We start from the raw sequence: 18,881 nt of genomic DNA on the forward strand, positions 1-18,881 counted from the left end.
GCTATGGGTCCATTTTGATAAAAAAAACTTCAAAGTTCTTCCTACTATCTAAACCAACACGCATTCTGTACAGCCATTTTTTAGATGCTAAACAAAGAAATCAAGCTTAAGAAAATTATAAGATGTAAGTGGAAATTCCTAGTTCATGATGAATGTCATAAGAAAGGCACATAAAACAGGGGGTGGAGAGTAAACATGGCTAGTAATGTATATACTATTTTGTTTTAGTTAACTCTTTTCCTTTGAGTATATATTTTTTTAACATTTTATATGTGGAGGTGTTTTTCTATATATATATATACCAGACACTTGCAGGGCCCAGGATACCAGAAGAGGGTGTCAGATCACCTGGAACTGGAGTTATAGATAGCTGTGAGTGAGTGGCCATGTGAATGCTGGAAGTTGAATCCAGATCCTCTAGGAAAGCAGTCTCTTAGCCACTGAGCCATCTCTCCAGCTCCCCTGCCCTTTCTCCTTTACCATGAGTCTTTTCACTACTTTACAAGTCTACCTGGGGGACCTCTGAGCACAGGGGGTGCATCGACAGTCACTCCAAAAAATTGGTCTACTACATAACATGATCACAAGGCAGGCTGACAGCTAATCTGCATTATCAACCTGGCTGGGTTTATAATAACCTAGGCGAGTGATGAGGTGCAGCTCTGGATACATCCTTGAGAATGTTTCTAGAGACACTGGGTGGAATCAGGAGACACATCCTGAATGTGGGCAGCAACATTCCAAGGAGAAGGCCAAGAAAAGTGTTTCCTGCATTTGTCTGAACACTGGCCTTTTACCACACGAAAGGCTCTGCTCTACCAGCCCTCCCTGCCATATAAACTAAACCTGCCCCCATGAGCTAACATAAGCGCTCCCTTTTCTAAGTGTTTCTGACAGGTATTTGGTAACAGACACAGGAAAAGTAATTAACAAAATAATTCCCTCTGCTCTTTGTTGAGATAATTTGTTCCTATTAGGGTTTTATTAAATTAAACAACTTGTGGATGTGATAAAACAAAACAAAACAGGAGAAACAGAGGGAATTGGAATATCGTCCATTAGGAAAACTATCTCACAGTATGAAAATAAGTGTGTAAATTGCCTAAAAATCTATAGACCTTAATATTTATTCAGTAAGTTAAAATATCTTAAGAAGTGTACTATAGGTAAAATGGTGACAAGATATGATTTCGATGCAGCAGGATGAAATTACTAAAGCACATTTATTATTTTTTTCAAACATTCTTTTCATTCTATCATTTTGAGAGTCCTTTGTGGACTAGTAAAGAAAAATTATTGCTTTAGCATACAAATTCTATGAGCAGCATAATCACAGATTCTAATCTAATATGGTATGTAAAAGTTCAAATTTATAGATAGAGCAGTTATCATTGGAAAACTAAAAATAGAATAGATACATGCAATATTGATGTAAATATAAAAAAATTATATAGGTGCATGTTAAAAAAGGAACTGTTACCTGGTACGCTGTAAATACACTTGTAATCCTAGCCCTTGATGGGCAGAGGGAGCAAAATTTTTAGTTCCTGACCAGTCTGGGCTACATAATGGAAGGAACATAAGGAAGGAAGCAACAAGAAAAGAAAAAAGTTAGTTCAAGTGTCAAATAAAAAAATAAGGAAAAGTGGTAAATACTAAATGTCATATAAAATCTCATTGGTTATTCCATTATAACACCTAACAATTAGAAAACTAATTAAAGCTGGGTGATAGTGGCGTATGCCTTTAATCCCAGCACTAGGGAGGCAGAAGCAGGCAGACCTCTGTAAGTTCAAGGTAATTGTGATCTACAGAGGGAGATCCAGGCCAGTCAGGGCTACACAGAGAAACCCTGTCTCAAAAAAAAAAAAAAAAAAGAAAAGAAAAAAAAAGAAAAGAAAAGAAAAAAAAAAAAAACTAACTGAAATAGGATTTGTACATTATACACTTGACTACTTAAAACTCATGATGTTATACAAATATTCTGCCATTGTACTTAAGTATTTATAAAGTGCTAATGACTTTTGTTTTTTAGCAGATTATGGAAACCAAACCTTCCAATAATTTTACACAAAGCCTACCATCTCCCAAAGATCTTTTTCTAGCATAAAGACCTTAGAAACATTTGCATCAACATCAAATTATAATTATCAGAATTCTTCAACATAGCTTAATAACAGCACAGAAAAAGCCCTTTAATACCTCTGAAAACTATTCAGATTTCACTTTAGTTTGCTATTGTAAAAATGCACATGACATGATTCCTTCTTGAAAAAGTAACATTATTTAATATGATGTGGATTAGTTTTAATAACTTGCAATTGCAACAACTTACAGCAATAACTTATAGCACAAAGTTCAAATATCATACATATATGTACTAAAGACCTTGGAAAATTTTCCAAGGAATTCATCCATACTCCATGCTTCATACTGGGTTCTAAGCCTGGATTTAACAATCTTAGAAACTAAGGGCCTTCTTTTGGGACCCTACTCTTCATACTGGGTCACCTTGCCCAGCCTTAACACTTGGGGAGGTGCCTAGTTTAACTGCAACTTAAAATGCCATGTTTTGTTGATATTCATGGGAAACCTGCCCTTTCCTAATCAGGAGGAGGGGACTGGGGGATGGGAACAGAGGAGGGGTGGGAGAAGGGACTGGGAAGAGAGGAAGGAGGGGAAGCTGCACCCTAGATATAAAACAAAAAACAAAGTAAATAAAATTTTTAAATAGAAATTAAGGCCCTTAAATGTCCAATTAAATCTTCATTAAATATAGGCAACCCTAAGCCTCTACAAAATATTTCATGCATCGTTTTCTTCACTACATCTGCTTTTTTTCATCTTCTTTCTTTGCTTTACTGCTCTCTACAAGTCTTCTAACCCCACTTCTCACCCTCAACAACATCACCATATTTTTCTTTATTATTCCCACTAAACCTCCTAGCCTCATCCAGCTGTTAACATCTGCTTTCTATCAATGCCAAGGAAGACAGGTTCCTTAAATAAACTTACTTTTAAAAATTAGAGTAAAGAGGTAGGTAGCGTATAGAATTTTGTAAAGTAAAAATCTAAGTTCTTTTCTTACATCCAAAATGATTTTTTTTTTCAACATGAAAGCCCTCTACTTACTCCAAGAAAATCATGGAAAATAGCAACATCTGTGCATTGCAGTAAGAACACTGCTCGTGACTGCCATTCAGCAAGTCAGTGAGTAATTCGGAAAACAGTAGCAAGAAGCCTTGGGGCGGAATGTATGTGCAGGACGAAGCCAGAATGTTTTTCTAACTTGTAGGAGAAAGTTTTCCATGAGCTGAACTTTCTGTCAGTTCCTTCTTCAAGCTCTGAGCAGCATCGGGCTCCCATGGCTTTAGCTTCAATAAAGAAGTGAGGAAAGCCACATGAGGTGTATATTCAGACCTGAAGGAACCCTGCTACTTCAAATCTATTTGAAGGCTGACCTCTGCTTCTTTAGGGCCATCTATCAGTCAGTCCCATCGGTGAGTGATAAACAATATGAACGTGTATGTGCAATGTATGTGCTTGAATTTCAGGTATTTTTTTTTCCACGAATAGGCTTCAAATGTTTGGGAGAACAAGAGACAATGATATGAAAATGATACAGCAAGATGAAAAAAAATCCAAAAATTTATAACATTTCCAAACTACCTAAGTTTGACACTTGTAAATGATTATAAAAAATAAGATAACATGTCTTTAATAAAAATATCTAAATATATTAAGTTGAATATAAAAAAATTTAAAAGAAATTTTGGTTAGGACGTGCTTTATATCTAATCTAAAATAAAAGCAAGCTCCTTTGAATCTTCATATTTTTTTATTGTGTGGGCTCCTAGATCAACATAATTTCCAATGTTGCCCATTATGAGAGAATCATCACTATAATTTCCCCTTCCTACTGCAATGGGATATAGAAAAAACACACTTCACCTTACCATGACACATTCCCCAGGTTTTGCTTTTTTGTTGTTGTTTTCACCTTTTTTGCAGTTTAAATTATAAACCAAATCACCAAAACAACCCTTCTTTTTCCATATGTATGTTCTTCTAATGCTTCCTCTCTACAGGCAGAAACCAGCTAGACATATGCCACCCACTCCTTTGGTATTCTGAAAAACTACACATTTCTGAAGTCAAAAAATACTGACATTTTATAAGTGACTTTGATTTTATTACAATTCACTCTTTGTGGGGCTAGGAAGTAGAACATGGTGGTTTGAAAGAAAATGGTCCCCAAAGGAAGTGACACCAACAGGAGGTGTGGCCTTATTGGAGGAAGTGTGTCACCGTTGGGGCAGGCTTTGAGGTCTCTTTTGCTCAAGCTTCCCTCAGTGTGACAGTCAGTCCACTTCCCGTATCCTGAAAGATGTAGGACTCCCAGCTACTCCAGCACCATATCTGCCTGCAGGCTGCCATGCTCCCCATCATGATGATGATAGACTGAAAATGTAAGTGAGCCACCCCAATTAAATGTTTTCTTTATAAGAGTTGCCATGGTCATGGGGTCTCTTCATAGCAATAGAAACCCAAACTAAGAAACTCTTACAATTTTTATGACCATACTATAATCCTTGGTGTATCTACATCTTTCCCTCCCCTTTTCCATACTCTACCCATTCTCTTTGCCTCACTTTCTGGTTTTGGTTTGTTTTTGTTTGGGTGCTAAGATCTCCTTTCTTTCCCCCTTCCTCCTCCGCCTTTCTTATTTTTATATATTTTAATTTTTTTAAGTTTTCATACAGTATATTTTGATCATATTCTTTCCCCTCCCCAACTCCTCCCAGATCTCCCTCAACTTTACCCACCCAACGTCATGGTTCTTCTTTATTTAAAAAAGAAAACACAAAGCAAAATAACCTGTTTGGGGATGGCCAACTGTTCCTGGCCACGAGTCCTGCCCTGGAGTATGGTTGATGTAGCAAATGTCACTGCACTGAAGAAAATTTATTTTCCTTCTCCTAGCAGCTATCAACTGCAAATAGCTTTTAGCTAGGGGTAGAACTTTGTGCCCACTTCTCTTTCTCTGATCTGGGATCTTGCCTGGTTAGAATTGTGAAGGCATACTTTTACATACTGCTAGAGTCTCTGTGAGTTCATATGTACATCCGCCACATTGTATTTAGAAGAAAATGTTTCCTTAGGGTCATCCATCACCTATGGCTCTTACAATTTGTCCTCCTCTGGCTCCACGTTGACCCCTGAGCCTTCATGAAAAGGCTTCTTATCTTTGTTAAAGACATCTCATTTAGGACTGGATGCTCCAAAGTATCTCACTCTGTGCATATTGTCCAGCTGTGGGTCTTTGTGTTAAATACCATCTACCAGGAGAAGCTTCTCTGATTAGGGTTAAATGATGTATTGGTCTATGTATTCCTTTAGCAGAACAATGGTAGTAAGTTTTCCACTAGAGCCCATGAGCTGTCTAGCCTCAGGTTCTTGGCACCATTAACAACAGTAGCTTGGGTTCTGCCTCATGGGCCAGGCTTAAATGCAATCCAAAAGTTGTTGGTTATTCCTATAACATTTGTACTGTTATTGTGCTATAGGGCGTATCTTTTTAAAAATAGTTTACTTTTATATTTTAATCAAAATATAATTATATTGATTCCTGCCTTCTTCTAGATATGCCATGCTGCTCATTTTTATGGTTCATAGGTGAAGTGTCACCTCAATGTAGAATTGTTAATTGCTTTCTCCAGACCTCCTTAGCAACTTCATAGTACTTTCTGGTATTATGGATCGGCCATAGGAAGGGAGATTTCATGTTAGACCCAGCTTAATAACCGATTCACTGTCCTAAGAGTACAGTGCCTCCAGTAGAAGGGGTGTATCTTCAATCTCTGAGAGGCATCCGAAGACATCAGCAATAGTCTATATTGTTTGAGGAGTCATTTGGACTACCCTGATAAACCTTTCAAAAGGAAGTTTCTCATGGCTAGTACTGGAGTTTTTGTTAGTTCATGGTTCTCATAGGGAGCATGTCAGCCCAAGTAGCATAACTTTGTATAAGACAGACACAGAGAAGGAGAGAGAGAGAGACAGACAGACAGACAGACAGACACAGAGAGAGACAGAGACAGAGAGATAGAGAGACAGAGACAGACAGAAAGGGAGAATATATGTAACAATTTTAGGTAAACATAAAACAATACGATTTCTTGAGACTGTACCAAACAACCTTGATCTTAATTGTCCCTCCTCCCACCAGAAGGGTATATCTTGGAGGCAGATTTCTATTGTAGCTTGTTCATAGTTGGGTGAGAATGATGATTAATTTTCTATCTGGTGGTATGCATCTATTTCTCGATGTTCTGTGCCATAAGTACACAGTGTCTTCAGCAACTGGGGTTTACCATCAGGTTTGGAGGGTAACCAATAGCACTGACAATGGTCTGTAATGTTTGAGGGGTTCTATGGGACCATATTGGTCAACAATTGGAAAAGATGTAAACAATTACCCCATATTGGTTGTTTTATTTGGTAGCAAATGATGACTAGTTGGGGCATGGTCTCCCTCATTATATGGTACTGCACTTAAATTCCTTTAATATATGCATATAGTTTAGGAATTTTCTAACATAGTAGGTATTACTATGGCTTTACTGGGTCTCACTAAGTAGCCATGGATGACTTCAAACTTACAGTTCTCTTGCCTCAACTTGCTTAGTTCTGAGATTATAGACATATTTTAACTCCTGGCCTTTCCTGCTTTAAACATTGCTTAGTACCTGGACATCCTGCTGCAGTAAAGAATATATCAAATAACAAGATGGACACTCTCTCTACCTTTACAATGCTTTTTATTATCTATATGGCCAGATAAAAGCATTTCTAATAAGGTTGATAATTCAGGATACCATAGCACTACACAGCAAAAGTACTAAGTATTCTACTTTTATATTACCACTAGGAAAGTAAAAATTAAGCTGATTTCCAAAAGACACAATACAAAAAGAATGGAAATGGTATTTATAAGTGGCTTTTATCTTTTGTCTATATAAAGGAATTATTTTTTCTCCAAAACCTAGCCTGAATTTATTCTGTTTTGATTTTCTCACTTCATGCCATCTATATAGCAAGTATGAAAATTCCAAACAAGAATTATCAAAATCATTAAAGAATTATCATAAATTAAGTGTAAAAACCCACTAGAAACTCATTTCACATAAAATCTCACTCAAGAGGAGGGTATACAAAGTAAACCTTTTCTTAGTTTTATGACATCAGAAGCAAAGGGAATTTTTTTTTTTTAGTTAATCATTTGTGGCGTGGATTAAAACGGTAATGTTCTTGTATCAGGAAATACTATGAAACCTTTAAAACAACTAGGGCAGATCTATATGAACAAATAACAAGCTGATCGATACATTGTTTACATGAAAAACTTAAGCTGTATTCACATGGGCAAAATCTAAGTAATCAGGTAAAATATGGAAAAGGAAATTTGCATTTTTAATTTTAATTCAATAAAAATTGGACTTCTATATTAGTACATCATTACATATTTATTACTGTAATGGTGACTGCTTGTCTTTGGTCATAAAATGTTTCTGGACTGATTTATGAGATGTTATTTGTCATAGAGTGAGGCAATGAGACTGAAGAATAGAACTTTCATTTTTAAAATGTATAGTTGTTATTAAGATTTGCTTGTTGACTAACCCATATGTTCATTAATTCACTCACCCACTCATTTATTCACTCACGTGCTAGAATAGCTAGGAACTGACTCCTCACAGAAATAGGACAAGACTCGCATAAGAATATAAAAGTCAGGTAGTTTGGAGCTACAGCTTAGAGGGTAAAGTGCTTGTTGTGGAACCATGAGTCTCTGAGTTCAAATCCCTAGCACCTGCTAAAAAATGGAAGTGGGTATGGCTGCTCACATCACTAAGCTCAGTTCTGTGTGTTACAGACAGGAAAATCATGGGGTCTTGTTGGCCAGCTCATTTAGGAGAATCAGTAAGTTCATGGTTCAAAGAGAAATGTCTCACAAAATAAAGTGGACAGTGATATAGAAAAACATAATGTACATCTCTGACCACTACATGTGGACACATGGGTAAGCATGCACACACACACAAATACACAGACATGGACACACACTCACACACAAAGGCAGTTAGTCCACTGTTTCCTTGAGAAGATTTCATGTGGTCTGGCAAAGCTGTCCTTCTCTAAAAACTATAATAAGCATTCAATCTAGAATTTTATATAAATTTTTGATAATTCTTGTTAAAGTACTCAGTACATTAAAAATCAACATTAATGTGACTTCATGGGTGTAGCTTCAGACATTACTTGAAAACACAATCTCACAGCAAAGTCCCTGATCCTCTGACTCGTACATTCTTTCTGGCCCCTCTCCTGCAGTGTTCCCTGAGCCTTAGGTGCAGGAATTATGTTGTAGATATGTCAGTTGGGATGCACTTCACAACTCTGCAGTTTGATTGGTTGTGATGTTCTGCAGTGGTCTCTCATTTTTGTAAAGAGAAGTTTCCTTGATGAGTGTTATGGGGGAGGTGGGGAGAGCTCATAACAGCTTGATGCTTGACAAAGAATTACAGGCAACTAAGGAACGCTGAGGAGGAGAATGGTCTTTCCCCAGAGAAGAGCACACCAATTGGTTATCCATTACCAAATAGTTAGCCCTGACAACATATACATACCAGTAACATATATGAACCAAGTACGTTGCATTTATATATTTATAAATATATGTGCACATATAACAAGGATTAAAGGAACAAAGGCCTGAGTTTAAAAAATAGAAAGAGGAAGGACACATGGGAGGGTTGAGTTTCATCCCAGGAACTCACATGATGGAAAGAGAAAACAGATTCCTATAAATTTTCCTCTGATCTCCACATGAGCACTATGGCACAAATAAACACACACACACACACACACACACACACACACACACACACACATACACAAGAGGGAGGGAGGGAGGGAAGGAGGGAGGGAGAGAGAGAGAGAATAAATAAATAATTTAATAGCCAACTTAAAGTATTATTAAGTAGGTGGATCTAGGTCAGGGATTCTAGTGTCCTTCCCATTATATTAGTTCCTGATTAAAAGATCTAAACAAAATGAGGGGTTAACATAATGATATTACTAAGTAAATGACATACGAACTTTTTTTTAGTCCTCAAAGAAACAAACACATCTCTTCTTTTAATTTTATTTTCAGATTAAACTCAGAACAAATACCAGAAGCTAAAAACTCATTTTGAAAACACATTCCTGACGTTAGTCTCTATTTCCTTTCTTTGAAAAGATGCAGTAAAGTCAGAAGGAGCGTTTCATAATCATTTCCTCTTGGCTATATAATCTAGGTTTTCAGTTTTCCAGTCTGTAGTCACAGTAAGATGTATGAGTGTAATTTCTTTTATGTTTAAGGAAAAATGATTATTGCAAAAACACTTTAGGAAAATCATATTTGGTATTTTCCTTCTTCTCCCATTAGGCTACTTTTTGCTTTTGGAAAATAATGTTACAGACATTCGTATTGTACATCTGGTTGAAAGGGAAATGCTTGAAAGAAAATGCATCTGCACAGAAACGCCATGCAAACCATTGAACTTCCACAGTCCAAAATATGAGTAAACTATTTCAATGAAACCTGAAGTACAATTATAGTCACTTCTCTTTTAGCCAACATAGGCATTTTATATAACGTTGGTAAGAAAACTAGCTTTAATTTTTTTCTCTGTAACAGAAATTAACTTACCTCTGAGCCTCTGTTTTCACTGGTGGCAAAACGTGTGATCATGCCAATGTGAAATGAACTCAGTTAGAGTTTTTTCTGATTGAATGCACTTTCCTTGAAGACAATATTGGGTCAGTTCCAAATTCTCCTCTCCTTCATTTTCCCTTTCATCTCCCTAATGTTAACATTTTCTTTCTGTTATCAAACTGAACTCTAGGGCAAGCATTTAAGGCAAGGGGCTTGAACGCCATGAAAGCCTACCTCTGTAATGTGCAATATGATATGCATTTGTTGTTTTGGTGTTCAACTGTTGTCCCTGCATTCACCTAGAAAAATGTTCATCCCCTCTTTGCTTGATGGTCCTGATCCTAATGAATTCAGTGTGCCTTTAGTCACACATCTTTATATATGCCTACATGAACCCAACTGTGAGCCACCTGCCCATGCACCATATTTATTCATGCTACTGTCTAGAAACTTCATAAAAGAAACCATTTCTTTAGATCTAAACAAGGCTACATACTGGAAGGTTGGTAAATCAATTCCTGCTCTGGGGTTTTCTAGAACACATCTTGAGTTTTACCTGTCACAACTTGGTACTGTAAGTCAAGATGTGACAAGGAAATGGGACACTAGACTAGTGACAGTGAAGGGTAAGAAAAGCAGTTTTAAGTTTTAAGTCTCAGCTTTCAGCTACTGCTTTGGTGAGACCTGGAGAGAAAACTCTAGCTACACTAGACTATTACCTACCATTCTTTGAGGTCTTCTATTTAGTTAAGGACAAATCCAAATCCAAATCTTCTATGGACAGCTGGCTAAACCAGTGCTGGGTGTAGAGGCTGGGGTGGTGGTTCATTTGCTTACATTCATTGCCCTCCAACTTTTATGACTTTTCTATAGACACTCCAAGCTCCTCGAACTTTTGATAACTAAATGTTATTTCCTTCCCCTACAATCCTAGTTTTTCAAATAGAAATTTTTAAGTTTCTTTTTTTAGATTTCAATCCTTACTTCCTTAGGGAAAACTCACCCCCCCCACTCCTGTGTCTTTATTAAGTGGCCATATTTGCCTGTATGTGTATCTCTGCAGCATGTTCATGTCTACTGCTTGAGGCCAGAAGAGGGCATTGGAGTCCCTGGAATTGGACTTGTTTTGAGTGACCTAGTGGGTGGTGGGAATTGAATCCAGGTCTTCTGGAAGAGCAATGCTCTTAACTGCTGTGGGATGTTCTGTATGTCAAATGTATTGATCTGATTGGTTGAAATAAATAAAGTGCTGATTGGCCAGTAGCCAGGCAGGAAGGATAGGGTAGGCGGGACAAGGAGGAGGAGAATTCTGGAAAGTGAACAGAACATCCCACAACACTTAACACTGACACCATCACTTCTCAGGCAAACACCTGAAGGAACTAATTCTGATTATGCTGGGGATAATGGCTCCAACCAGAAAAATCCAGGTTTCACAATCTCTAAATGTGAGTACAAAATGAAATTTTCTTCTCACGTTTTTCAGTGAACATTTTATCTGTTACCATTTGAAATAATAAATCATGCTAAAATTGGGAGGACAGAGGAAAAATACAGAAAAACAAATTACAGTTCCATGACTCCACTGACAAATATAATCTCTACTTGTCCCTTCTTGTGGAATGAGGATCTTTCTGAGAACAGCCTCCTTCAATTAAATTAAAAGAGAAATGGAGTGATTTTATTCTTGAATTGTTTACTGACAATGTTTCTTTTTGAAAATGTAAAGAATATTTAATCAATAATTAGTTTTACATGAGCAAAAATTAGTCATTAACAAAAGAGTGAGGCCCAAATTCATGACTGTTTTCAAGCATGTATTGTTTTGATGGCCCATCTTAATACCATATATATACCATGGATATAACTGAATAAGATTTAGGTCTTTAAAGTATTATTTGTCCTTTAGAATGAAAAAGAATGACTATACATTGCTATTTTTATCTCCATTTTAAATGTCTTTTTATTTGGATTTGACTGTGAGTGTTTTACAGCATCACTGATTTGATTGGAACCTTATTAATAGTTTTATAATATTTAGTCTAACATTTATATTATTAAGTCATTTTATATCAATTTTGTATTGTTAGGACTTGGGATGCCGTCGATCTTGTTTGTTTCTGGTGTTTTGGTTTTGTTGGTACATCACTACTACTGCCACTCCACAACTGAAACAAAGAACAGAGACAATTTTGTGTAACATTTTTAATTTTGTCATTTTGTGCCTATCAAAGATGTTAAGACTAAAGCTGATTTCTATAAAGTTTCATCTCAGCACAGGGATTCCAGTCTGTGTTATAATAGGCTTGCATACAGAAAATAAACTCCCACTCTCGATGGAGAAAGCAGGCTTAAACAGAAGCTGATCAAATGTTTGAAAATAATTCTGGGCACTCATTGAAGTGATTCCAAAAGTGACATGAAAATGATACAAGAGTCCGAACTACATCAGAATCTCCAGGACTTAGCAAAGGGGAAGTGAGAGGGGATTTCATTCATGTGTTGGGAGAGAACATTTTCTTTGGATTGGTTATATCAGATAATATGTTTGTTTAAGGAAAAATAAACAGGTGGGGGAAAGTTCTATATACCGAATGGAAGGAAAGCATATTTGTGCCTACCCTATTTCAGCAACTGCTTCAGTACAACTCAAGTCTTTCAAAAATATGGCCTTCATTCAGTGGCCAAGGTCACTTGGAGTGTTGGTTATGTGCTATATATGAGTGTATATCATATATATATATATAAACTGATGTCATAGGAATTTGACACCCTGCCTTTTAAAAATATTTTCCCTGTTTATTATTCATGGATTTTTAGTTTTCCCTTTGAGATCTAGTGAGCTTTAGCTTTTTTTTCCCCTCATATCCCAAAATCAACTACATAGCATCCAAGTTTCCTACTGATAGTCAACAACTTTCATTACTTCATTGCTTAAAGCACATATTATGATTTGGTCACATGCCTTATAAAAACACTACTGGTAGTGTTTTAGGAATAAATGAACCCTTACACTCGAAACACAAATTTCAGACCTGAAAGATTTCCTAAGGATGTAACAGTAGTAGTCTGCAAGATGAGGAGTAATGGGCCCCCTTTTAAAAAAAGAGAATTCACAACAACACAATCACAAAGTATAACTGAGAGAGTTTTGAATCTGTGTTCATTATTAATGTGATTTAAAATCATTATCTCTTCAGTAATTCAAATTTTGTAGACAAGCTCAAACTATATACACATTAACAGTAGTGATTAGGGACTTTAATTCTAGACCCATTGGTTTACAAACAACACAGCTTAACCTCAACAGGACTGCATATTCTAGTCTCTCATTCTCATTTTATCAGAGAAAAACAAACTGGTTCATAAGATGTGAATATAAAACACATAATGGTGAAGCTGCAAATGGTGCCCCTCCTAGTGAGGAGGAATTAAGCAGGCATCCTGTGATGATCACAGGTGTCAGAAGAGAGAATATAATCACAGTGTTTAAACTGGGGATCAATAATCTAGAAAGTGAAGAATTATATATTCAATAGAAATGTAAAGGACCAGCTAGAAATTAGATCTAACATGACAGGACACAGATCCATAATTCACATCATGCTTTCATCATGCCTTGAATAAAATGTAATTTCAATCAGAATAAATGCATACCTAAGCTGGTTTTGGTTGTTTTTGTTGTTGTTGTTGTTGTTTGTTTTTTTTAATTTGGCTAAATGAAGGCTACTCTTCATAAATGTTTTGTTTTCTCACAGGAGACATGGCTCAAGGCCGAAGTATGACATTTGGACATACACCACACTATGCTTTGGATAGTCTTTACACAGAGGTAAAATAAATAGACTCTGGAAGAAAATTGCTCTGACAAGAATATAAGCCCCTCTCAAGACCCTGAACAGGGATGCAGAAAGAGATGACCCTGGAGTACCCAGAACTGACCATCCATCACTTCCTTATCAAACTTTCTGACATTGAGTGCACAGTTAGAGATAATTATGATGTTGAATTAATTACTTTTTGAATGTGAACATCCTGATAAGTTGACAAATGACCTGACAAATGACCTGAATAACACAAAAATTCAGTAAAATTAGTAAGATAAAATGTAAATTCTGACCTTCAAGTTAATCCCATTGGACCAGAAAAGAAAAAGACATGACTTTTTAATCATTCACATACAATCTCTTTTACTATAATTCTTAATTAAATACAACCTTTAATTATAGTGTAGCAGAAGCTAATGTAATCAAAGACTACAATCATAGGATATGCTATTTAAAATAACATCCAGGTCATTAGAAACTGCAACATATTCTATTCAATAATAATACATTGATCATGCCTGAAAGTACCAACTCTAGTTTGGGGTGACATGACTGAGTGTCCCTGGCTTGCAACAGAATTACTCTCCTCAGTCTATGCCCACATGTAAGCCTGCAACCAACGGCCTTCAGTTGCATTTTATGCTAGAAACTCCTTAAGTTTCAGCTACCTAGACTGATACTTTGAAATAGAACATATCTTCATGTGTTTGGCATCCTACAGAGAGGTGCAAATGACTACTCCATGTGCCATGATCCCTACTTCACAGTATATGAAAAAATAGCCATCTCAGGGAAATACACACCCAAATGGTATAAAAAGAGTACGTATTAGTGATTCTGAGATATCTGAAGTAGGATAGAATATATGCCTTAAGTGGGATATAGAAATATACCTTAAGTAGGACAGGAAGTGTTGTAGCCATAGAGGAAATGATAAATTGTGTTCCATTAAGATTCCATTATTCTATTCAGTGTTATAAAATAAAATAAAAAACCTTGACAAATGAAGTAATATGCCTCACATCTGCCTTCAATGACATGGTGCTTCTTACAAATGAAACATTTGATGACAGAAGTCAGAAAATACCATTGTGTTTATAAGAGTTCAGGACTGACAGAGTGGCATGACATTCCTGGCAGAAGCAGAACACCTGTGAGAGTGGGACGGTCATGCCTGAAGGGGCACATGTGGGATTTACTTGTTGTCAGTAATATTCAGGTTCTTATTCTGGATAGTGACCAGAGAGCTGCCTCATTTTTTAGTCATTTCTGAACTATAGAAATTTATAAGCACTTATGAGTTACATACTGCAATTTGTATGTTTCACTTTGAGTTTTTAAATTGAAGGGTTTTTTTTGTTTTTTGGTTGTTTTTTTTTGTTTTTTTTTTAAGTAACAATAAAATGTAGGGACTACCAAAAAGTTATATAGAGCGACGAAGGCTTAAAGAATGGCAGAAAGATTTACTCTTTTTTAGCATAAAATGAGCAAGAAAGCTTTAAAAAGGATGATGTAAATAGTCAGGCTTCAATAACCAAAGTTAATAAAAATGCCACCGACAGTCTAATTCTAGCTTGCCAAAGTGGAAAAAGACAACCTCCAAAGGAATGGCTTTCCTATCACTGAAAATATTTCAACTATTTAGGAAGAGGCTGAGTGGCCATCTGTCAGAGAGAGTGCAAAGGAGATTGCCACATGGGAAAGCTGCAAAACAAGGTAAACGCCGCTCCTTTCCTTTCTGGGGGTCATGACCGGCGATGAGCCTGGTACAAACGAGTCTGAGTCTCGGTTCATTGCCCCCTCCTCTGCTCGACCCCACCGCAGTTCCTTTCTACTCTCCTCTGCTTACAGCCTAATGAAGAAGATGTGATCCTGCAGTTTCTCCATTCCTCTCCACTCTGGAAACTTGCAGAGGCTCAGGGCTGTGATGGAGGCCCTTACCAGGGCTCAGACATAGAATGTTTTGTGTTTCATGCCAACTCCACTTACCCCAACTCAAAGTATTTGGAACTGGATGCTTCTCCTCCCTAAATAGTTTTTCAAGAATCTAGAAAACTTTACCACTTTAAAACACACACACACACACACACACACACACACACACACACACACACACACGAAAATATGTGTATAATTTCCCTTGCTGGATAACTTAATAAATACTTAATACCTGATTACAAATGCCAGAGTGATATGCAGATTCCTCTCAAGAACATCTCCATCACCTGGGTACAAAGAAACACCCAAGAAGGCAGTAACCAACCATTAACTTACATTCATTTTGACATATGCATTCTCAAATAGTTGAGAGGTCATATTATCTGATTTGCTTTCCAGGTGTTCTAGCAAGATGTGGAGCTATTTAGAGAAACAAATCATCCTGTTAATATCAAGCACACTCCATCACATAATAAATGATCCATGCAAAAGTGGACACTATTCATAAAAGTGAGGCAGCCATGTTTACTTCACAAAGGAAGTAGAGCAGGGACGGTAGGGAAGGAGAATGGGGGATTCATCCAAGAATGAATACTTGCAAGAGAAGATGTATGGACAAAAGGGTTTACTGTGTGACTCGCTATATCACCCTACAGCATCCATGAGGAGATTTTTTTTTCTTTTCTTTTTTTCTCTTAAAATTTATTTTATTTGGGGGGAAGGGCATTGCATGGGCAAAGGGTGGATATGAAGGAATGGGGAAATGAATGGGATCAAGATGCACGATGTGAAAGACTCAAAGAATAAAAAAAAAGGAAGTTTAAAAAAAACGACAACAGAATGACAAATAAAGAAGCCTTCTGAGGAACACCTCAGAACTAAGGCAATCTATAAATGCACTGGAGGCTGTCCTGAAAATTAACACAAGTACTTTCCTGTCTTCATTGTAGTGAAATCACTGGTTCAGAGCCATTTCAGATGAGTAAGTATTGAGACCCACAGTCTAAAACTGGTCCAAAAAAAGAACACCTGTCAGTTCCGGCGTGGCTTCACATCCAAAGAACTTCAGCCAGGCCAGTAAGATGTCTCAGTGGGAAGAAGTATTTGTACACAGGATAGTGAGATGAGTTTGATCCCCAGATCCCACAGATGCTCCCTAGTGTACACACACACACACACACACACACACACACACACACACACACACATGCACTCACAATGAATACCTTAGACGACCTCTCCTGCTGAGATATAGCCTCCCCTTAGGACTCAGGAGTGGGTAAAAGGAATGGGAAGCTCAGTTATGTATCATCTAAATAAACAGGATACTGGTTCATCAATACTGTCAAGATCACTCAGTAAATTCTCCACTTATTACAGTTAGGGAGGGAAAGAGATCACTGTGTGGTTGCTACACTCCTCTGCTACCAGCTGATGGGATCTGGACTTACCTAGGAGTAACATGTCTGGGGAAATCTATGAGAGCACTTACAGAAGATTAAAAGCAGGGAGACCTGCCTTTTATAGAGGATAAGCCATATATGACAAGGTCTGAGGGACAAGCAGTGTTGCCCGACTCTCTTCCTTTTCCTGAATAAGTGTGTCTATTGTTACAGTAGCTGCCATCCTCTGTTGATCTCATATCATATAATATGCATAAAATATAATGTGTTAATTATATATAACCATTTACATATTATATAATAAAACTGTGTCTGTGTGTCTGTGTGTCTGTGTCAGTGTGTTTATACCCACATGTAAGTATAGTCTTCACCTCTCATCAAGGAAACAACAGATGGAGACCACTACAAAAAACCACAACCAATCAAAGTGTGGAGTTGTAGAGCCCAGTCCCATGGCTACATCTATAAAACACTCCTGTATTTAATGTTCAGAGAACACTGTAGAAGAGGGGGCAGAAAGGTTGTAAGGGCCAGAAGATTGGAGACTTTGCTGTGAGACTGTGTCTCCTGGTAACATCAAAAGCTATACCCAGAAAGTTTCACCAAAATGAGCTCCCATATGGGAGTTGAACAAGGATGCCACCAACAAACATGCCAAAAACAAACAAACAAACAAAAAACAAAACAAAACAAAAAAACACCCTTTTTTTCTGAATGGAAAAGGCTACAAGACCTCAAGCCTACACAGAGAAGAGAACTATAGGCAATGAGTAAGGCTGGGGAGGAAGAGGTGGTCCTCCTCATGGAAGAGCACACTGATTAGTTGTCCAGTGTTACATAGCCCTGAAACATACAGACAAGTAATACACGGACTCAGTAGGTTTTATTGGCTACTATGCATATATATACAAATACACATAAAGAAAGAGGTATATAGGAGGGTTTGCAGGAGGAAAAGAAAGGGAAAATAACATTAAAATTAAATTATAGCCTCAAAAATAAAAGCAAAATTTCTTTCTAAGATTGTCATTTCTACTTGTTATGTTTGTTTGTAATTCCTTAGATAATTTTTGAAATGGTCATCTCCCCAATTTTTTAGTTTTACTTGGTTAACATCTTTCTAGATTTTCAAACTAGATGTTTAATCAATTCATTTGATTATTTTTTATGGTTATAATAAGTTGAATCTAACGTGGTCCCTCAGGCTCCTGTTGGGGGGTTAGCTGTAGGCTTTGGAGAGTTATTAGAGCCCAAGGGCGCTCACCAAATCAGTGGAAATTTTCTTTGATGGATCAATACAAATTCTTTTGGAGGTGGCAGAAATTAAGGTGTGAGACCAAGTTGAAGAGAGTGGGTTACCTGGGGTATCATGGCAAGATTCCCTTGTGGCCTGTCTGTTACTATGTCCTCTCTACTTCCTGGCCAGCCTGAGGCAAGCAGCTCTGCTCCACTATACCATCCCGTTGTGATGCTCTGCCTTTTACAGACTGAGAAACAACAGAGGAGCCAAGCAGCCATGCTGTGGGATGTTCTGTATATCAAATGTGTTGCTCTGATTGGTTAATAAATAAAACGCTGATTGGTTGGCCAGTAGCCAGGCAGGAAGTATAGGCAGGACAAGCAGAGAAGAGAATTCTGGGAAGTGGAAGGTGGAGGAAAGAGAAAGATGTAAGGTACTGGTAAGCCACAAGCCACTCAGCAAAGTACAGATTAATAGAAATTGGTCAATTTAAGATATAAGAAGTAGATAACAAGAAGCCTGCCATGGCCATACAGTTTGTAAACAATATAAGTCTCTATGTGTTTACTTGGTTGGGTCTAAGCAGCTGTGGGACTGGCAGGTAAGAGAGATTTGTCCTGATTATGAGCCAGGCAGGACCAGGAAAACTCTAGCTATACAGCCATAGTTAACACACTGAACCTCTGATCTCTTAGGCAAATAAAAGTTTT

The 18,881-nt window shown here is 37.2% G+C and overlaps 1 protein-coding gene across 2 annotated transcripts in view; it reads right to left on the reverse strand.

The window, feature by feature from the left end:
* Cfap299 (cilia and flagella associated protein 299) overlaps nt 1–18,881 on the reverse strand; it is a 499,273-nt gene that overhangs the window by 304,770 nt on the left and 175,622 nt on the right. Inside the window, exon 4 of one of the 2 annotated variants that reach the window (XM_036201245.1) lies at nt 10,011–10,043. The exons of the other annotated variant lie outside the window; for it this stretch is intronic. Coding sequence (XP_036057138.1) covers nt 10,011–10,043 — 33 coding nt within the window. The remainder of the gene's footprint in view (nt 1–10,010; nt 10,044–18,881) is intronic. 2 annotated transcript variants of the gene reach the window in all.

This window comes from Onychomys torridus, chromosome 10, assembly GCF_903995425.1.
Source record: "Onychomys torridus chromosome 10, mOncTor1.1, whole genome shotgun sequence".
NCBI lineage: Eukaryota > Metazoa > Chordata > Mammalia > Rodentia > Cricetidae > Onychomys > Onychomys torridus.